This window comes from Perca flavescens, chromosome 6 (assembly GCF_004354835.1).
Source record: "Perca flavescens isolate YP-PL-M2 chromosome 6, PFLA_1.0, whole genome shotgun sequence".
Taxonomy (NCBI): Eukaryota; Metazoa; Chordata; class Actinopteri; order Perciformes; family Percidae; genus Perca; species Perca flavescens.
The window spans coordinates 9,826,782-9,849,401 of record NC_041336.1 but is presented as its reverse complement, the minus strand read 5'-3'; the positions used below and the strand labels follow the sequence as shown (position 1 = coordinate 9,849,401).

Below are 22,620 nucleotides of genomic sequence, written 5' to 3'. Positions count from 1 at the left end.
AAAGCATTCGGACATCTTTGGGTTTTTCTTGCTTTTGTGACTTTTTTTCAAGTAAACACACAATGTACACAAAACCGGATTAGTAACAGTCTGGAACATGGAGTTGAGGAGACCCCAAATTTGTCCCCTATTTTGGACCTCTTACCTGACACACACCCTCAATATACTAGCATGTAATTAAGACCTACTGCTGCATTAAAGCTGTTCAGAAGACTCTGGTTAAACTTAACTGTACCAACAGCACAAAAGCTGCTTCTGGTTTTTAAAATGGGAAAAAGTATACTGTAAAAATAAATAAACAGACCAAGATTTTAACATTTTAAAGAATTAAAGAAGAAATGCAGAAAAAAACGGCATCCCCATATTTCATGATCCATTTATCCCCAGAAACAGAACATAACATGTCAACAGAAATATTTAAACAGAGGATTATATTGAAATGTACAACTTTTGGTCAAATCTTTCATCCTTAAAATATAGGCCACTTGAACTTTTCACTCAACTGCAAACTAACTGTATACATCACTGTACCACCTCACAAACACACATACACATACTCATCCTCAGGCCTAATTTGTACTTAGTGGGTGTGAAACTGTAAAGTAAGGACTGTTTCAGGTCACACCATGACACACAAAAGAAACACAAGCCCAGCATTACCTGTATGGAGGCTCTGGTCTCAGCGATACAGTCGTCCGTCACACTAAACTGGAAAGTGTGTGTGTCTGTGGTTTCAGTCTTCCACATCAGCAGGCCGGCCGGAGACAGAGATGCACCTTCAGGACCTGATTCCAGGGTGAAGTGCACCGCTGAGCCCTCAGGGTCCTGAGCCTGTAGCTGGTAGATTAAATTCTCCCCCTGGAACGACCAGAGATGAAACGGCAAGGACTGGAGCACCGGAGGCTCGTTCTCTGGGAAACACAAAGGAGGGAATAAGCAGGAGACTGATAAAACCGATGAGTGGGTTAATATGTGGTGAGTGATAGACAGTGTTACAAGCTGAAGAAAAGTAGATTTAGCAGAGCCGAAACATTACATTGGCCAGACAGTTATCATCTTCTGGTTTTAGCTTGTCAATAACATGTCTGTATTGGTTCATATTGGCCAATAAATAGTCTTGCATTGACAGACCTTCCTCCACAGCGCTGCGGAGGAGGGTCTGGCTAGTCCACACAACATTCCGGAATGGGAGAAAAACGTGCTCTGGTTTATTGGCATTTCTTTTAACCAATCTAAGCGCCGGACAGAGCCACGGTGCCGCTGCAAAATAGCCTCGGGAAGGAACTTGTTTTGGTGGAACATGTGTACGTTCAAAAGTTCTTTTAGTTGTGCAGAAAACTCAGATTGGCCAGATAGTTTAGCTAGCTGTCTGGATTTACCCTGCAGAGATCTGAGGAGCAGTTAACCAGAGTCCTCACAAATCCACCAGAGTTTAGAACACCAACACAATTTCCAGCAGCACCGGAGCAGTCCCGGAAGTGGAACGTCGTGGACATAGACTAGCCAATAAATGATAAGAAATTGTAGTCCAGGAAATGCAAATGAAAAGAGTAAAAATACAATGAATGTAATGTTCATATTACAGCCTTACCTACACTACACAGAACTTAATTCAGCAGTTTTATAATAGCTCTATTCATCTTTAGCTTTTTCAGCTGCATTTATATATATTTCTTATTATTTTTCTTCTATATTTCTCATCTTAATTTTAGTATATTTGTACTATTTTTTTTCTTGTTCATAGTTTATATTGATAAAATTTTGGGGGGCATTTTTGCCTTTATTCAAAGGGGTCAGTAGAGAGCTTACAGGAAGTTATATGAGCGAGAGAGAGGCCACCACAACACCCCTGATTAGTTACTGATACTAATTTAATTTCCAGAGATGTTAAGTGTTTAGAATTTACAATATTTGCTTTTAGAGTTGTTGTTTTTTATTTTCAACTGTAAAATGCCCCGCTCAGGTTGAATCTCTTTAAGAACTACATTTAAGAATTTTCTGATGAAAGCTGTTTGTTAAAAAATGACTATCAGCCAATATAATGTCATCAGATTTTTTCACTCTAAAGTATCTGCTTTAAAAATCCAGTATAGATCAGGCTCTACCTTTTAATATATTTCTTAATCATTCATTAAATGCAGGCATGAACAAATGAGCTTGGTTTGTGAGTAGATGGAATTTCAATCACACCGTGTCCTGCTATCATTATCATTCAGATTTGATGTGGGTTAGGTCAATGCTACATGTTCTGTTGTTTCTTCTGTACTGAGCGGAGCAGCATTTGACCTACTTTAAGTTGAAGAATTAAAGTCGGTCAGAAAGCGTGACAAGGAGGTAAGCTGTCCTCATATCAACGCTGGGGGACAGAAGTGAACTTCAATGGCTCCAATCTGCACAGAGCTGCTGACAAATTATACAAACAGCCCTGAGCAACTACCAGGCACAAAACGCAGTGATGGCTATCCAACATCAGCTCTACTGAGGAAGGGACACGCTAAAAACTTTTTCAATCTTACAGTGTTTACTGTCGTCTAGACTTCTTAGCTGTAGGGCTGGGTATCGTTCCAAAAATTTCGATACCAGTACCAATGCCAAAAACGTGACTTTGACACGGGTTCCTGAACGATACTTTATTTGATACCAATTTCATAAAATCCATTTTTACAAAACGAAATTACAACATTAAGGCACACATCCTTGATTTATTTTTCAGGTCCTACTACGTGAGCCCAGTCTCTGAGTTTTTCCTGCATGCCTCTACGACGTTTAACGTTAAACGGCCATGACAAGTATTATGAGATCTTGGTAGAAGCGTGCCGCATGCTTATTGGCTCACTGACGCTGATGAGATTAACTCCTTATTGGTATTGAAATTTGGTAATGAATGAAGAGGCTTTTTTCGATACTCGATACTAAGGAGGCAATTCGGTCGGTGCCTAAAAAGTATTGAATTTGGTACCCAGCCATACTGGGTTGTGAGACAAACCAGATGAGAAGCGATGACATTTAGAATGTACATACTCTCCGCTATGGACCAAGTGTGTTTGGACGAGTCCGGGCGGCATGTGAGGCAGGGGCTGCTGGGATTGGACTCCCCCTCCCTGTAACATTGGCCATCAATGTTGCAGGTTTTCTCCTGGGAAGCAAAGACGATAAACAACAAAAACATGTATGTTCAGTGTTTATTTCTCTTTGAAACAAACTTGCTTTTCAGAACGTAAACCATGCTGCTCCACCCTGACCTACATCAGTGAGCTACATGGGTTTATGGAAAGCATGTGCAGAACATGGCAGCAGGAGAACAAGAAAGGTTTTGTTGAAACACTCGCGACAAAATCAACCTGTACATTTGGCTTGAGGAAAACCACTCTAATTATTTCCTGTGTTTAAGGATACCTCATACATTCAGCAACACTACATTACAAGCAGATCAATGGTTGTACTAGCTGCATGATGAATGTTCACTCTCTAAAATAGGAAACATTTGTGTAGAAACAAAAAATATCTAAAAACAACATTCAATTATCCCAAATAACAAAAATCTAAATTGTCCAATAGAAAATATTCAACAGTATATCATAGTTGAATGATGAATTTTCACTCTCCTGCAGAAAACATGGCTGGAATAACCACAACAAAACACTTAATTATACAAATAATAAAAATCTACATCATCCCATCATAAATACATAGTAGATATAATGTGTTGAATTTAGAAATATTCAACGCTAACAACATTTCATTTATCTTTGGGATGTTGCTGCTTTCGGATCCATGTACTGAATCACCATCACTATCAGAAAAGCTGTCTTACCCTCAGGGTACAGAGGACTTCAGCGTTGAGGCTGCAGATCTGGCAGGCTCCATCATACACAGTCAGTATCTTGGCGTTACTGTAGCTGTAGCCGTCATTGGAAACCTGCCATCAGCAGAAGCTTGATTACTGTGGATCACTGGGAAAAGGCATTAAACAAATAAACTGAACTGCAATGAGGTGAACCGTAGTCGGTATGATCTGAGAATAATGTCTCTCAGGTAGACTTTGGAAACAATTCAAACTGCAGGTGCTGTGATACTGGGAAAGTCCTCCTCAGTGATAAATGCTCTCCTGTGTAGCAAATCGAACTGCTTGGGTATGTATGAAAAATGAACCTGCATTTTAACTATTTTACCATCTAATTAACCTGTGCTGTATTAACGCCTCCCTCATGAGGGATGTAGCCTATTTCATCTTTTTAGAACTGCTTGTTACTGCTTTGCACACTTGGTTTTGTGCGCTTGGCAGTCAAGTAAACCAATCCATTCCGTGTTTCACACTGCTGAGTTTATTTTCCTCCTAAACTACGTCGAAGCTGGAGAAAAACTCCAGCTGCACTCTGTGGACCCTTTCCATAACAGCAGCCAGCAAATAAAAATAAGCAAACACATCGGTCTGCTTTTCATTACTTCAGTGCAGATTTACTGTATAATCTCATATTGGGAGATGAAATATCTTGCAAAAAAATAACAGAAGTTTCATGCTAATCCCTCGTTTTAAGAAGGGTTCAAAGAGAGAAGCCTGGGAGAAGGAGATCAGTATCAATTTGACAGGATTCTTTTCTTCTTTACAGCAGTTTCAGCAGTGTGCATTGCAGGAATGGTTGGAGACGTGACTAACTTTGATCTGCCAGCGGGCCAGGGGTCTGTCTGTCATCTGCTCCAGGTCCAGGCCTGCAGGTGCCCAGCGGCTGTCCTCCAGGGGGAGCTGGCACTCCAGAGACGTTACATCCAGAAAGATGGCCAAGACAAACTGGGGCTCGTCCAGAACCCACTCCCCATCGTCAAACTTGACGAGAGACACAGAGGGAGAGAGGGAGGAAGCCATGAGTGGCAGGAGGTGCAAAAGAGAGAGGGACATTAGTGAAGAGGGAAGGATAGAAAGAAATGATAAAGTAGGGAAAATTAAAGAAAGATGAAAACAGAAACACAGATGAATATATTGGTGTAACGATCATGCGTATACCTGTATCGATCACAAGCTGACATCGGTCAACTTTATTCTGATCGGAATAGTGCATTGTAAAGATAGGTTTATTCTTGAGGCACGGGATGGCAACGGGTTAACTTGGGTCCCACAGTAGATACGGACGCAGTTTTAGGATTTCAGCGTCAGATTTCACTAATTGGATCTATTTTACATCATCATTAATTACATCCCCGCATTAATTTATTTATTTTACTTTGATACAGCGGGATGGTGAGCTACAGCAAGTCCTTGATCTGGAGGTACATCCAAGTAGCGTCCGTTTCTCCTTGTCTCAATACAGAAAAGGAAACTTGTTTAGTTTGGTCATTCACTTTGATAGACAGAGGCAATTTAATTGAGCAGAAGGTTAACGGTGTTAATGGCGCCATGGTAGCTCACCTGGTAGAGTGTGCGCCCCATGTACCAAGGCTCAGTCCTTACCGCAGCAGCCCAGGGTTCAAATCCAACCTGCGACCCTTTGCTGCATGTCTCCCCCCCCCTCTCTCTTCCCCCCTTTCCTGTCCACAGCTGTCCTATCCTATTCTCCTAATTAAAGGCTGAAATACCCCAAAAATAATCTGAAAAGTTAGTCTATATCCTTGACGTTCCACTTCCGGGATTGCTCCGGTGCCGCAGGAAATTCCGCCGGAATGTATTGCATGTATTTTCCCCGATGTCAGGGTAAATCCAGACAGCTAGCTAGTCTGTCTGTCCAATCTGAGTTTTCTCTCGCACAACTATTTTTCAGGGGCTCCATGCAGAGTTTAGCACCGCCCATGACGATTGTGATTGGTTTAAAGAAATGCCAATAAACCAGAGCACGTTTTTCTCCCATCACAAAATGCCAGACCCTCCTCCGCTTCGCAGCATGCGGATGGTCTGGCAGAGCCAGACTACTGAAAAGTTGAAGATTACTGAGCTTAATTACTGTTGTCTTCATGCTACAATATCATAACCTGCAGTTTGTAGTTCCACGACCAACAACTGAAGAAAGAATTGACAACTCCTAGGTATAAAACGATTTCAATATTTTGAGGTAAAAGAGCAAGCATGCACAGCAAAGCCATGTTGTAAACAAGGAGATTAGGAAACAGAACAAGAAAAGCAAAGTACCTTTTCTTTAACAAACTCACACTTGAGCTCGTAGGAGTTCTTGAAGCCTTGACCGTAGACCTGGACGGTGGAGCAGTCTCGCTGTCGGACATCACACAGACCCTCCGTCTCCAGCGCAGCGATCTCTGGGATCTGGTCTTCACAACATCAACAACAAAATGGACATGGACTGTTAGCCCTGGGAATTTATTGCACATCACAAACCATATGTCTCGCAAACCATGCTGTCTGTCATCATAGAGGTCCTGTGGAAAGATAGATGTGCAAGTAACTGCTGAATGCATTACAACAACGCTAGAATCATACCTTAAAATGTTTTTGTGCTGTGGGTGTAGGTCAGTGGTGGAATGTAATCAAGTACATTTATTCAAGTGCTGTACTTAAGTACAAATTTGAGTTATGTGTACTTTACTTGCGTCTTTTCTTTTAATGCCACTTTCTACTTCTACTCCGCTACATAGAGAAAGAAATATTGTACTTTTTACTCCACTACATTAATCTGACAGCTTCAGTTACTAGTTTCTTTAGAAATTAAGATTTTTGCACATAAGATACGATGTTTTATTATAAATTAAACTACCCAACAATAAAACGGCCTACAAGTCCAGCTGAAATGATTAGCCGATTAAACTCTGAACTGTTTTGATCGTTTGCAGTTTCTAAAATGTGAGGAGTTTTCTGCATTGAGTACTTTTACTTTTAACATACATTTTCCTGATGATACTTACATACTTTTACTTATATATAGATATGTCTGCAATAAGCTAATGTTGGCTGATGTATTGGCTTTATTAAAGACCTCTATAGAACTACAACGTCTGTGTCAGTGTATGTTTAGTATGTTACCAGACAGCACACTGCAGTCGTATGACCCAAATCCTGGGAAGCAGACACAACCCCACTCTGAGCACTGGCCGTTCCCGTTGCACAGATTGGGACATTTGAGGACAGCCAGAACATCCTTGTACTCTTCTTCTCTCCTCTTCTCCTCCATTAGCCTCCTCTCACACTCATTTTCCAGCAGCGGTAAAGTTGCATTCAGCCACGACTGCTCATCCTTCAGCTGTAGGTCGGTAACGCACATAGCCATCACGCGGCTAATTATTGACTCTTCTAACAGGCGCGCACAACTTAACGCTATGCTGGAGCCCGCCACAGCCTGCTGACACTGAGTCCTGGCCTGCTGCTCGGTCAAGCCAGAATGTGTGGGCCATGTTAGGGAGGAATCTAATTGAACTGCTGCTTCGTGGTCCTCTGGGAAAAAGTAGGTGAAGCCCTCCAGATCAGACTGGCTGAGGCTTTGGTGCGGAGAGTTAGAAATGTAATGGTTTTTCTGCCGCCTGCCTCTGCGGTGAGCTGAGGTTGAAGCTCCATCGCTGGAAGCGCTCAAGGAGAAGCTTCTTTCACTTAACTCCGCATCACTACCTTGATCCCGGGTGTGTTGGCTGGAGTGACCCGGAGGCAGCGGCTGTCTGTCGCCTCCTTCACCTCTGAGTAGCTCCATCGAGCCGATGTACTCAGCTGTGACGTCCAGAGTGGGGATGACACTGGGGAGGTGCACGTAGCCATGATGAGAGCAGGTGGGGTCGGAGGATGTGACTGGCTGAGATCGGGCTCTGGGAGATGTGAGGCGGGGCTCTGCCTGACAGTTACAGTACTTGCGGGGTCTCAAGGTACTCAGGTGGGATGGCACTGTGTCAAACAGGCTGCTGCCTGGAGGGAGCCTGACAGAGGGGAGGAGGAGATGTCAGTGAGGAGGAAACAGAGTTTGACAGCAGGGTCATTGCATGGCCTGATAGGGGGGCGCTTGGCTCCTGTAATTGATATTGTGATTAGCAGTATAAATTCTTAAAGAAATTTGCAAATAATCAAATAGCATACATCCGATTGACACACAGTGAACCTTTGTGACCCCTGGGATCTGTGGCCCAGGTGAAGCTGCCTGGCTCTTTGGAGATGGAGTACACTGGAATAAAACTTTGAAGAAGATGCTTGGCTACTGAATGACTGTATAAAAATTGTATAGAATGTATAGACATCCTAAATAGTTAATAGCTCAAAAGCTAATATGCTGCCAGCCAGGTTCCAGACCGCTGAATCCCTGCCACATCTTCAGCGATTCAAATAGGTCTAGCGCTGTGCTCATTGATGGCTGGTAAACGCCGCTAGAGAAACACTTGACCAATCAGAGTTTAGCAGGCAGGATTACATTTCTACATAGCTAGCTAGCTGCCAAGCTTCATTGAAAAATAGCAACAAAAAATGGCGACAAGCGTGATGATGATATTGACACAGACACTGACCTCCATTCAGAGATAAAAGCGTGCAGGTGCTCCAGTACGGCGCCCCCCGCTGAGTGGAAGTCGTTGTCTGACCGTCCGTCGTAGGTCCCACACAGGCCCTCAGTGTGGCTCCGGTCTGAACTGGGAGCTCTCAGTGTCAGACTCATTCCCCAGTCCGACACGTCTGCACGAACAAAGGCTCCGGACGAGAAGGTCATCTGCAAACAGTCAATGATTCAGGACTATCACACAAAACGACAGAGAGCATGTTTTACATGCCAGATTTTACATGGGTTAGTCACATTTTGATACCAAGGCAGTCTTGGCGGCTCCTTGCGTGCAGATTTCTACACCTTTCTCAATAAACAGACATGTCTGGCAAAGCATAAATCAAGTGAGAACCCCCCTGGTGGAGAGAACAATGGAGTTGGAAGTGCTCTGTAAGTTGGTGGGGCTTTAAGTAGGCATTAAAGTGTGTCCTGTATGAAAAACTTACAATTGTCATAGTTAATTTACTGTAAATATTATTGTTTTCCCCCCCTAAAATGCAATGATTTTTATGTACGTGTTGGTCAAATTATGATAATGTAAATATACATGATGTCAAAATTGAACAATTTTATGAACTATTATTATTCGGTTTTCAAACCAAAACAGAAAAACCAAAAAAATGTATGTTTTCTTCCTTTTTATGTATTAAAAAGCAGAACAGAAAAACAGAAAAACCAATATTCTCTTTCTGTTTCTAATGATTGGAGTAATGGTTGGTCGTCTAGGAGATGTGAGCCCGCCCACTATCAGACGCAGTTTCATCTCCCAGCTGACAGCAAAGCAGAAAATGAAAACGTTCATTTTATTTCGGGGGAAGACCACGTCTGGGGTTCAAAAAGCAGAAGACCTAACGTCAGAAAAAATCTGAATGATTTTCAAGGTAAGGACGTAAGCTTTTTTATTAAACGTTTGCTAGTAAGTTAACGTTAACGTTAGCCACACATCTGAATATATCGTTACCTTCTGTCAGTGTAGCTGCTAGATTGCTTCTAGGATTTCTACATATAGCTAGACCAACAAGCTAACAAAATACACGTTCTGGTTTTTAAAACAGAAAAATGAAAAAAAACATTAAATGTTTTGGTTTTTCTGTTTTGGTTTGAATAATGAATGAATGAACTATACACGGATTGATCTATTCAGGTTGTTGCTTGTCCTAAATAATGTTGTGATTTATGAAATAGAAGCTATGTATGAAGAGTGTATCACGTAGAGCATAACTACATTAATTCAGCTGTACTGTATATTGTTTCAGTAATCTGTAGACAGGTTGCTGAAGTGAGTGTGACTCGCCCTCTCTCACCGTGACTTTGCGTCCCTGGTAGGACTCTGTGATGCGAATGCCGCTCTTGCTCAAGTCTCTGTTCTTTACGGACAGGTGAGGTTTGGTCTCCCCCATTTCTCCGTTGCACATGTCAAAAGCGACGACGTGGCCGCTGTCCCTCACCACGAAGCCGCACACGCACGAGGCGGCGTGCAGCACGCTGCCGCACTCCCACTGACGAACATGGACCTCAAATGGCCTCAAAATGCTCTTATAGAGAACAAAGGTGCCAACTTGGAAGTTCTCATAGTACCTGTAAATAAACAGAATTGTTTGCCCTCCAGCCCTTCTTTTATAGACCATGAGATATTAGCATATTACAGACAGAAAAAAACATTCACTATGGACAATTTAGAATGTCCACACATAACACAATCTGTTGAATTGCAGTTTATAATACATATAAATGATGTTTCCAGATAAACTGAATAAGAGATTGAAGTACCTGCCATCAAATGTGATCATGTGAGGATCAGTGAAGGAGTAGCAGTAGGCTGAGGGAACATCCTTCACTGTTATCTGAAACGACACATCAGTGTAATAACTATTTAAAATAAATAGGATACATGATTACTGTACATGAATGTACAGTTGGTATTACAAAGAGGGTTAAATAGAAATAAGAGCTTATTATCACTAAAACAAATTATCACTAAAAGAACATTTTCAACCCCCACCCAGGACTATTTAACCTGTTTACCTCAACAGGTTCTGGTGAGTATCCGCTCCAGAGAAAATTCTGTGTGACAATGGCTTTAACAGATATCTGAGTCGTCCTGTTGCCATCTTTGACAAAGTCTGTGACGGGGCTGAAGTGGATCAGAGCTCGACTACAAACCCCGTTCCTACAGGGGCCCCGGGACAGATCCACCACACAGGAGGACAGAGACAGATCTGCACCCAACAAACCATCACCTGTAACACAAAGAGGAATTCAGGTGCGGTTTATTTGCATGATGATAAAAACAGAAAATAAAAGAAATTGTGGGGGGTAATCTGTCATTATCTTGCTGTAAGTCCTCACCTTTACTGCTTGTGCTGAGCTGCAGAGACAGAGTGCACTGCTCTGTAGAGGAGGAGGAGGACTCTTCCAGACATGGGACAGGAACTGTGCTCTCAACCACCAGCTCATACAGCCTCCCGTCCTCAGACACACTGCTTACCTCTGGCCTTAGCTGCACAAAACAGTTATAAAAGCAATCATAGAACCTTTGTCACAGGTACATGGCACTCAGAGGGAGAGGTTTTAGGGAAAGAGATATTTCTTGGAGGAATACATAATCTCTTCAGCCAAAGAGGTTTTGTAAGAGCATTAGCTAACAGACTTAAATTTAGTTTAGTTTAGCTTACAGTATTTCGGTCATTTGTAACTTACAACATTCAATACACTGGACAGGACCAAAAAGGTGTAGGCTGAAGCCTAAGATTATAACACCTACCCTTTTTACATGAATTATTATCATTCAAAAAAAGTAATCAAAGAATATGGTGAAGAGAAAACTTGTCTCATCAAAATCTAAATTAAATAATAGAAGAAAAAATTTGTTTGAGTAGGATTTTTATTTCTGATCCATGTTGATGGTCAGCAAGATAACATCTTTTGTCTTTATAATATAACTTTGGGAAATATGCATATTTCGAACTTTGGACAGAACCAGGCCAGATGTTTACCCCTGCTTGCAGTTTCCAAGCTAAGCTAAACTAAGCTAATTGCCCCCTTGGCTGTAGCACCAAACGCACAGACATAAGATTGGTATTAATCTTATACCAATTATTTATCTATATTTAAATACATTATATACAGTATACCATAAACAGAACAGTCACTTTTTATTCTGTGTAAGTATACAGTATATATATATATATATATATATATATATATATGCACACATACACACAGGAATATAATAAAAACCTACAGACAGAAGCCCACGGACATACATGCAAAAACATAGAACTGCACAAACAAAAGATCTCTCTTCGCTACAAATATATAATCATCGTCTTACTGTTCATCACGAGACAAGACACACAAAGTTATAAAACTATAGAATACTGTGCTATACCATAATCCCAGCAAAGAACTCCTGACTTTCCACTGAAGCGCTACGGACGTCGGGCGAGTCCAGGAAGAAACTGACGCTGGAGCAGTAAATCTGAGAGAGGGAGAGATTTGTGGTCTCATTTTAAAGAAAATCTGCAATTGATATGCCTACCAAGTAAAGGGAGAGAGTGATGGAGAAGGAACAGAAGGAACCACATAGGGAAGAAATCCTGGATGAATAAAAGGATTTCCAGTTAAGGCCAGGTCACATACACATACAGTACATGACCAATGCACAGTAAACAGGGTTTCTGCAGCTTTCATTAAGTCAAATTTAAGACTTTCCAAAACCTTTTAAGACCATTATGAATGAAATTTAAGACTCATATAACACAATACATCAGTGAATTTAATAATTTTTAAGGCCTTAAAGTTTGATTTTGAAATTTTAGACTTTTTTTTTTAAAGAGCCCCTATTATGCTTTTTTAAATTTTTCCCATATTTTAGTGTGTTATATAGTACAAATTACAAAAAACACATTTCACTCCAAATAGAGCTTTATCTTCCACAGACAGCACTTTCCTCAAATGCCTTAAAACGGCTCGCAAACATTCCTGTTTGAAATTCCTCAATTAATGATGTCATTGCCAGCCCAGGTGGAGGTGGACGCACTGCAGCAATGGGCAGTATGAGAAACATAATATGTTTTTGGAACATCAAAGCATGTAAACCTATTCTAGTGGACCCCAAGAGTACAAATATGATGCTGAAAAGGAGTATAATAGGGGCTCTTTAAGACACTGTGGAATCCCTGGTAAAACGTAACCACATGCTGACAGGTTTAAATAATAGCTTTTTTGATTTAAACAGAATAACCTTGTCCCCCAGACGGAGGTTGAAGCCGTCCAGCTCGATAAAGGCGGTGGTCTGGATGGTGGTCTCCTGTTTGAGCTCCTCCTTCCTGCCCTCAGGTGAGAGGCGGGACCAAGCCACCACGTAACCCAGAGAGCTGTTGGAGCTGCTCCCAAAGCTGCACTTCAGGTAGATGGACTTTCCTGTCACCTCTGAGACAATCACTGGTGCAGGTGGAATGGGAGGCTGCTTTGCTGACAGGAGAGAAGCACAACGATTGGGTAGATTAGTGGCGTCTAACATGTGTTTTAGATTAGATGGTATTTACGCAATATTTTTCCTCTGCATGTTGGTAGTGTAAAAACCACAACAGAGGTGAAAAGGGAAGCCAATACAGCTTTTATTAAGAAATCAAGGCCATTTACTGTTTACTTTGTTGTGTAGTACGTACGTGTAAATCATTGTCTTATGTCAAAGTTAAATTAAAGTTACAGTTGGCAATTAGATTTAACAATTTATTCCACCTTCTCGCATAAGGGTTTGTTCACTCACAGGCTCCCTTTTAAACCTCATTAATGGTTTGAGTTTACAGTACAGCATGTGGCCAAAAGTATGTGGACACCCTGTCTCCATACACCCTGTTCTTTTAATCTGGAGCTGTTTTTCATGGTGTAGGCGTTGACCCTTAATCTCCTTTAAGAGAAATCATTGTGGCAACAGTTAGGGAAAGGCCCAGTTTCAACATGATAGTGCACAAAGTCAGGTCCATAAAGAAATGGCTTTCCCAGTTTGTTGTGGGCTGGCCTGCACAGACCCCATTCAGGTTCACATATCTGGAGGAAAGTCCTATTTAATGGTCTCCAATGTAATGGACTGCCCATGTTTTTAGAATAAAATGTCCAACTATCACATATGAGTGAACGTTTAGTGGTGAACACACTTTTTTCAGGCATCCATGTATTGTAATCTATATTCAGAAGAAATTGAGACCCTAACCCAGATTATATACTGTAAACTTCATACATTTTGCTTTGCTGCTATTAAGTTAACAAACATAAACACATCATTTACTAACATTGGGTGGGAGACTGGTGCTAATTTCAATTACAACTTCTACTTCTTAACTTTATCATGACTGACAAATGCAGAAAATGGTTATGCAGAGGAAGGTAGCTACAGCTGAGGTACATAAATTCATGTATATACTGTTAGCAGTTTATGTATGTACTGTTAGCAGTTCATGTATATACTGTTAGCAGTTCAAGCCACAAAATTTATATATATTTAGCAAGCCCTGCTTAAAAGTAGAAAAGAGAGCTTGGGAACCACAGCAACCTGAATTCCATTATTTAAAACAATCTAATGAACATATTCAGAGATATTTCATCCCTCTCTAATTAAACCTCCCTCCTCCTTTCCACCTCTGCCAGCTTCCTAAAACCTGCCTGGGCCTAATTCACGACCTGGCTGAGGGCCGTCACCATGGCGACGAGGCCCAGCGGACGCCGGGACACATGCTCAGCTCGTTAAGAGGAGCGGTGAGGGGGCCGGCATGCATTCCTGACCGCATGGCTGTTTCGGTGTTTGACCTAACACGAGGAGGCAAGCGTACAGTAAGCCGTAAACACAGCAGCAGGATTCTCACTGTTACATGTTCCATCGACGTTCACCTCGTCAGGGCCGCAGCTCAGCGACGTTGTGGGCAAAATGTCCAACATCTCTGTTAAGACAGATAAGAGAGCAACAACGTTAATTAACATAATAGAATATACTACATGGCAGAGAAGAGACTGTGTGAGGTTGTTTTTTAAGACTTTATCTAGGAAGCAGTTTAGTTTACAGGTGCCATTATGTCGAAAAGTCTTTATGTGTATCCTAGAAAGGGAAATAAAGCCTCACACTCATTAGGCTACTCTGTTGCATTCTAAAGATCTACATGTACAGTGCTGCTCATGAGTATAGGAACCCATGCTAAAGTTGACTAAAAAGAGGAATAAAAAAATCGGAAATTGATCTTAATGCCTTAATTGAAAAAATTATGAAAAATCCAACCTTTAAGGACACCATTTTCTTTGTGAATCAATAATGTATCGTAAATAAATAAATGTTCTTCCTTAAAATACAGTAAGTATAGACACCCCCTATGTTAAAAACAGAGGCAGGCAGATTTTTATTTTTAAAGGCCAGTTATTTCATGGATCCAGGATCCTATGCATCCTGATAAAGTTCCCTTGGCCTTTGGAATTAAAATAGCTCCCCCACATCATCACATAGCCTTCACCATACCTACAGATTGGCATGGTTTTATTTCAGTTAGCCTAATAGCTGGTTTGATTTGCATTGAAAGATGATCTGGTCTAACTGCGTGTCAATCACTGCTCATGCACATGCATTCATTCTCCCTTTTGGGGGGAGGGGCTTAGGAGAAGGAGGGGGGGGGCTGAAAAGTTGTCAATGTTCAAATTTTTTGGTTAAGTCCTGGATCTTCACAATCCTACCTACAGCACCTTTAACTACGTTTCTAAATCGGCGCAAATGTACATTAAACTGCAGGTAACTATAGCAACAATACGTCTACTTTGTGCTGTATTACCATCTAATCTCAGAGGTGAAACATACTTAACTGGCAACAAACAAAAAAAAAAGGGATAATAAGGATGACTATTTGAATATGGATCTTTTACTTCTGTGGTAATTGGTCATGCATAAGCTTAATACTGTACTCTGAAATATAGAAAATAATGGACTTTCTGTTTTGACATACCCTGAGCACAGTATCCCATGCATCCCTGCGTAGGCTGCAGCAGGTAAACGTAGAAGTCTCCACAGTTGCGAACGGTGACCGGGATGCGGAACATGCAGCAGTCTTTGCTGTTGCCGGGGAAGAGCTGCCAGGCAGCGCAGGCCGTCAGCTGCCTCACCTCCTGGGGCCCCGGCAGGGACTCCCCCTCACCCAGGGACAGCCACACAGGAGCCTGAGTCCCACAGTGGTTCACCTGGATGTTTAGAAAGACATTGAGGGGAGGACATTAGGGCACACATTTTTACTGTAGTTACTTTGCTGTACTAAGGTGAAACGTGACATATTAATGAAAGCTTTTTTTGCTATTCTCAGCACCTGATAAAAATAGAAATGGGTAGTATTTGCAGCAAACATGTCACAAACATAGGCCTACAAAATCACTTTAAGCTAATATAGCATACATCTGAAAATGCCATTTTGTAACACTTAGTCGCATTTTATGCTCCTTTAAAAAAAATCCTTTGTCTGACAAATCCAGCCATTTATGCACCATGATCATAAAGACGTTGCATTATTATGTAACATGTGTTCACAGCGATCCACTCTTTTTTCATCCGCCCACTCCTGTGGATATCTATCACCCAGGGAGAGCAGTGATGCCCTGGGAAGGCAGAGGGAGGCTGACACTTCAGATGGATCCTGCAGGCTCATCACAGCAGAACCCCCGCAGGAAATAAGACACATTCCAGCTCTCCTTGCACTTTCCTTCATAAATATTATGCGCCCGCACACACACACACACACACACACACACACACACACACACGGATAACTGTGTGTGTACACAAGTGCAAATGTATTGCGCACACGCTAATTGATTTTTATAACATACTCAAATGAATGGAGATTAAGGGTTGTCTGGGAAGATAGAAAAAATACATCCAAACTAAATCACAGTATTGTGGATTAGCTGTGATGTAAAGTAGACATGATTTGCTGTAGACTAGACTGGAATGGTCCTTTAATGACATAGATGACACAACACATGCAGATCATTTACCTCCACACACTGGGTGGGCATGCTGGCCGGCTTGTCAAAGATCTGAAACTGGTACCACCCAGGAGTGAGGGAGTGGTCACAGATGAAGTCCTGCAGGGCCGACTGCTGCAACCAGCTGGAGCTGAAGGTAGTGCTGCGGTAGGGGTCCTGGAGGATGGAGTGGCCGCCCGATGCACACTCTGGAGGGGGCACTGCAAGTCCAGCCAGAGAGACAACATGAGCGCTGGATGTACACCAAGAGTGTCAGATGTATGGAAGGCTTTCTGCAGGACAAATAGTGAATTGTGGACATCCTCCGTCCAGCTGGTGTGCATGCAGGATAAACATTTCAAATTGAATTTCAAAGCTAGTGAGTAAAAAGGTCTGGGTCTTAATACTGAGGATGGATGACAACAGCTTGGCTCCTTATAGAGAGAGAACTGTTCCTTTATAAAACAAAATCATAACGACACAAAACCAAATTGAAATAGGCTGACTGAAGTGAAACAAAATGGTAATTAAATGAAGAAGCAAAACCAGGGAAACTTAAGCGTTTCGAGAGTTGATGATGGCAGAAAGTGACACACGTGTGTGTTTCCGGACCTCTGAAAAAATGGCTATCAATCTTTGAGGTTTGTGGCACACACAATTGCGACCAGGATTGGGAAATTAGGGAAGGGTGATATTTTACCCTCAACATCCGTGGACACAAGGAGGTCAAAAGAGCGAGAGGCTTAAAGCTATAGAGCGTAGTTTCTGTCTCCCCCATGAGGAATTTCAAGTAATGACAAGAACACTGTCGGAGCATCCACATGACGCAAGCCCCTGGTGATTACGCACCACCCCAACCCCTCCTCCACGCTGCTGCTAGTAGCCAAGGAGGACACAGAGGATTAAAAAAACATGATGGACTCTTCAGAAGAGATAATTACCAATATCATTTTGTTAACATAGCGATACTGAGAAATACAGTGTTTTGTTAAGCTGATTTAGCTGATAAGTCTATCAACTCATTTGGCAGTGGCTTGAATGTAACGGACGCCCATTAAGACTAAATAGTTGTGCACTAAAGCTTTAAGGTTTCCTGTGTGTGTGACCATAGAAGTTAAACAATGACCATAAAAGCATATGGCAACAAAAGTGAAAGCAGAGAGAAAGAAAGATCCAAGCTGTAACCAAGAAGTAGCCGTCAGCTTCTGTGCACTGCAGCAAGGTTTTCTGGCCCTGACCCTGAGAGTTCAAGTGAAAGATGATAGGCATGACGTGACTGCGGATGGTTTCACATGAGTTGTAACATAAAGCTTGTGGTAAAAATCTGTTGGAAACATCATTCCTTTTGCTTACAATAAGCACGTTAAGAAAACTTGTCAGTTTGAGGTTGAATGTGAATCTAAAGTAGGAGACCAACTATTTCTTTGGATCATTCAAAGTAAATCCTGATTGTATTTCACTTTTTTTTAAAGACTTTAAAGGTCCCATGGTGCTCTTTGGATGCTTTTATATAGACCTTAGTGGTCCCCTAATACTGTATCTGAAGTCTCTTTTATATAGGCCTTAGTGGTCCCCTAATACTGTATCTGAAGTCTCTTTTATATAGGCCTTAGTGGTCCCCTAATACTGTATCTGAAGTCTCTTTTATATAGACCTTAGTGGTCCCCTAATACTGTATCGGAAGTCTCTTTTATATAGACCTTAGTGGTCCCCTAATACTGTATCTGAAGTCTCTTTTATATAGACCTTAGTGGTCCCCTAATACTGTATCTGAAGTCTCTTTCCTCAAATTCAGCCTTGGTGCAGAATTACAGCCACTAGAGCCAGTCCCACAATTAGCTTTCCTTAGGATGTGCCATTTCTGTGTCTGTAGCTATTGAGGAGGAGAGAGGGGGGGGCAAGGTGGAGGGTGGGGGTGTGGCCTTGACCAACTGCCACTTTGCTCGTTTTTTAAAGCCATGATGTCTCTCTCTCTCTCATGGGTGGGCCAAATTCTCTGGGCGGGTAAAGCAGAGAAAGGGGAGGTAACCTTGCTCCTTATGACCTCATAAGGAGAAGATTCCAGATCGGCCCATCTGAGCTTTCATTTTCTCAAAGGCAGAGCAGGATACCCAGGGCTCGGTTTACACCTATCGCAATTTCTAGCCACTGGGGGACCATAGGCAGGCTGGGGGAACTCATATTAATGTTAAAAAACCTCATAAAGTGAAATTGTCATGCCATGGGACCTTTAAAACTTTGCTTGAGTGAAAAGGAAGTCCTAAAACGGCTACAGAGAAAGTTAAGGTCAGAAGGTTAAAGGCGGACTCTTAAACACACAGTTTGAGTGCTTTGGGGTCACTAGAGCCTCCAATAACATAAAACTGGAACATCTTTCAAACTTTCGCAAAGGAAGATGTCAAGGCAAGCTCTGAACATGACACTGCAGTGTTTTGTCGTGACCACATGTCATGATCCATTTCCATGGTTGAAACTGAGAGTGTACAGAGGCTGCAAGAATCAGTAAGAGAGGATCATCAAGACTTTACGATGAGATCTCATTAACGTGGCTGAATTAACATGCCGGGGGGGGGAGGCCTGTGGAAATTGGGCTTGGGTCATCTTTCTGCATAGCTAGCTGACTAGCTACATTCGTGAAAAAATAGCAGCAGACGAATGGTGACAAGTTGAAATTGATGCAGCTGAACGCTTTGTTGTGAGTCTACCTACAGAAAATCTACATATGTGTTTGACCAATGTCATCGAAGGCTCAACATCAGGAAGTGAACACAGGTGACTAATGAGGTCAAAAGAGAGAGAGAGAGAGAGAGGATTAAGGTTTATAGTGTGTGACCATTAAGTTAAAACATGACCCTAAAGGCACATGGCCACAAAAGTGAGAGCAATGAGGAAGAAAAAGAACCAAAAGGTCACCATCTAGCCCTGAGGTGAAAGATGATAGCCTGACTGAGTTTTCCACAGCGGTGACAGGCAGACGAGCTGCTGAAGGAGACGACAGGAGGCTGTCAAAGCTCCCAACCGACACCCTTCATTCTCAAACACCCGGTTGCTTCAGTCCTGATCATCTTGGACAGGAACTCTGAGAATCCACATCCTGTGTGCCTGTCAGAGCCAGCGGGCCCGAGAGACATAAACACTGTGACCATGAGACTTGGAGGTATGTGTCCTTGGATGACAGTTAGGCTACATGATGGATGAGACGGACGAAAAACTACCAGAGGAATCTGGGGACATGGAGCTCTTTTGGTATACAGTGATTACATTAGATTTTTAATCCCATTTTTTTAGTTTGTAAATTATTATTTTTCTTAATGAGGAAAACGGCAGAGAGTAGTTTAACAAGATGTGTGCTCATTAAATTTAAAAAAGTCACTCAGTGTTTTGTGAATGACTAAGAGGGGTGAGCTTACCTGTTTGAGCGTGCATCGCGTTAGGAAGTAAAAACACAACGCACGGGAGAAGTTTAAAAACGGTTTCAAGTCTCATCGTCCCGCCGCGTCCATGCAGCGCGCGACGCGAACCCAAAACAACGCGAGCACCGAGCGCGAGCACTGGCACCGTTTCTACCGAAAGTCCTTTCCGTCTGCCCGGAGCGTAAAGCCGTCGTCTCCGTTATCCGAACCAAAACGAGTGAAGCCGGAGGAACTAAAGGAGGTACTCGAGGCTTGTCACTGTCACTTGTGGCCGGAGTGAAGGAGAGGCTGTCGGCTGATCCGAGACGCCGGACTGCAGCGGCTGGCTGCCCACAGACTGCTGCAGGCTGCAGCTTCACAGTGTGTTAGGAGGGGCATCAGCGGTAGAACACCTTCTCAGGACCCAGGGCTCCACACCTCTGATCACATCATCACCACAGTATCATCAGATTCAGCTTTTGCTGCAATGTAACTACATGTACTCAACAAGTACTGTACTTCAGTACAATTTAGCCATACTTCCTTTACTTGAGTATTTTATGCTACTTTAATAATAATAATAATTTAATGATCCCCCGGGAGGAAATTAAATTTTTTTCACTTTGATGTTTAGAACACACATTACACACAGGCCTGAAATACACACACATGTTCAGGACCTATACTGTACATGTACAAATGGGAGAGCCATCAGAGTGAGGGGGCTGTGACTGCTGGACAGGCGCCCCAAGGGGGGTTCGGTGCCTTGCTCAAGAGCACCTTGGCAGTGCCCAGGGAGGTGAATTGGCACCTGTACAGCTACCAGTCCACACTCAGTACTTTGGTCTGTATGGGGACTTGAACTGGAAACCCTCCAGTTCCCAACTCAGCTCCCTACAGACTGAGCTACCGCTATGAAATGTTTTCTCCATTTCTAAAAGGGGGGAAAACCGACTGATCATCTTATCATGGAAGTTCACTACTGGCCAGCCAGTTACACTTTATAAGTCAACACTCCAAACCACTAAAACAGATGGCCCACATGCTACATTTTTCAGGGAAAGGGCTTCAGCCAAAGAGTGGGATTTTGGATAAGACAGATATCACAGTCAGGTCCTTTCCATACTGCTCGTTTCCATTCTCACGCTTTAACATCAGCTGTGCTACTCAGATATAAAGTTTCACTGGCAGGAGCTGGGGAGCTGAGGCTGATTATTCTTTCAAGGACAAGAAACTGATCTCTTTAGAAGAGGAAATAAGAAACAGAGGAAGTGATAGCTCAATTTTCGTGATAAACTGTAAATTCGGGAGGTATTTCTTGTAGTGGCAGGGGTGTTGAATGAAGATGAACACAGATGTGTGTTAGTTTGGACAGTTCTATCCTAAATAAGAGAAACCATAGATGAGGTACTGCAAATCTCCCATGCAAACTTCATATTGTTAAAAGTATACAGCCAACAACACGAATACACATTTTATTTCAAATGTGTTGCATGTTACAACAATTTAGGGCTAAAACTAACAATTATTTTCATCATTGATTAAGCTGCTGATTATTTTTCTCGAATAATTTATTACTTGTGTTGCCTATAAAATGTAAGAAAATAATGAAAAATGCCCATTAAAGTTTTCCAGAGCCCAAGAGATGATGTCTTCAAATCTCCAGTTTTGTCCCAAACCCAAGGTATTCACTTTACAAATATATAAAACAGGGGAAAAGCAGGAAATACTCACATTTTTGAAGCTGCTACCAGCAAATGTTTGGCATTTTTACTTGTGGAGTAAATAATCATTTATTAAGATAGTTGACAATTAGATTTCTGATGATTGACTACCCGACTAATTGTTCCAGCTCTTCAACAATTTCCCTAACTGAGAGCTGTTTGAGCTGATTTTTCTTGTTCAAACAGGATAATCCACTCCGATGTATAAGTTGAGACTGTGCTGTCTGTGTCTTTTTTTAAAACTCAGACTAAGGATTTTTTTTGAAGTATCAGCAGACAGCAGCAGGACCATTTTTGAAATAAAATGGATGGTTTAAGTAAACTGTGAAGTTTCAATAAAGTCAGTAAGACAATATTCTGTGATTAACGATGAATAAACCTTTGGACCATTATTTCTGCAGGTCTAGAGAAAAGCCAAAGGGAATCTGCCAGCTGTGCAGGTTGTAGACTGTCTTCTCCCAACATGGAGGTGCCTGGCTGTCTTGGTGAGAGGCTGGTCTGTTTGACTCCAGGCTGAGGAGGAATATAACCTCTCCCTCATAAATCTCCTGGACCATCAACCTGCCCAGAGCCTGGAATAGCCATCAAGTAAAAAAAAAAAAAAAACCTCCCGTCTGCTCATGCCTCCGCTTACACAGCCAGCAGTTAAATCTTAATCAGCCTCCCAGATGGAAAACATCTACATCAAGAGACCATATAAACATGAGATTTAGCCTTCAAGTTCCAAAAAATAGTGGGAAATAAATGGGGATAATTGCCTCGTTTGATACTTTAATCTACATACATGAGCTCATTCTGTGCAATTTGCTCTTATTATCATCAGTTATTCAGACGTGGGAGAAATGGCGGCACTGCAGTGTCCCCTGGGAAATGTGATATCAGCTAAATGATGCAGGAAATGCAAACGGAATATAATTACCTTGACCTCCACTACTGAAAAGGGAAACTGATTGTACAACTTAAAAGACTTGAAGTGCACACAAGGAGCAGAAAAGCACAGAAGAATAATTTAAGCACAGATAGATCAGCTATAAACCCCGGTCCATAACCATGTTCTAA

At 42.0% G+C, this 22,620-nt stretch overlaps 1 protein-coding gene across 2 annotated transcripts in view; it reads right to left on the bottom strand.

The window, feature by feature from the left end:
- Positions 1–22,620, bottom strand: part of vwde (von Willebrand factor D and EGF domains) — a 47,530-nt gene that overhangs the window by 13,606 nt on the left and 11,304 nt on the right. Inside the window, exons 1-17 of one of the 2 annotated variants that reach the window (XM_028580191.1) lie at positions 19,856–20,263; positions 16,476–16,666; positions 15,437–15,668; positions 14,318–14,392; positions 12,697–12,926; positions 11,842–11,931; positions 10,800–10,950; positions 10,476–10,690; positions 10,221–10,294; positions 9,755–10,028; positions 8,422–8,618; positions 6,965–7,842; positions 6,119–6,255; positions 4,658–4,825; positions 3,815–3,919; positions 3,022–3,136; positions 661–911 (exon numbers count right to left, since the gene is read on the bottom strand). In XM_028580191.1, the coding sequence (XP_028435992.1) occupies positions 661–911; positions 3,022–3,136; positions 3,815–3,919; positions 4,658–4,825; positions 6,119–6,255; positions 6,965–7,842; positions 8,422–8,618; positions 9,755–10,028; positions 10,221–10,294; positions 10,476–10,690; positions 10,800–10,950; positions 11,842–11,931; positions 12,697–12,926; positions 14,318–14,392; positions 15,437–15,668; positions 16,476–16,666; positions 19,856–19,931 (3,459 nt within the window). In that variant the 5' untranslated portion in view covers positions 19,932–20,263. Of the gene's footprint in view, positions 1–660; positions 912–3,021; positions 3,137–3,814; positions 3,920–4,657; positions 4,826–6,118; positions 6,256–6,964; positions 7,843–8,421; positions 8,619–9,754; positions 10,029–10,220; positions 10,295–10,475; positions 10,691–10,799; positions 10,951–11,841; positions 11,932–12,696; positions 12,927–14,317; positions 14,393–15,436; positions 15,669–16,475; positions 16,667–19,855; positions 20,264–22,620 lie in introns of those variants that run through there. The other variant, XM_028580192.1, reaches the window with a different exon arrangement.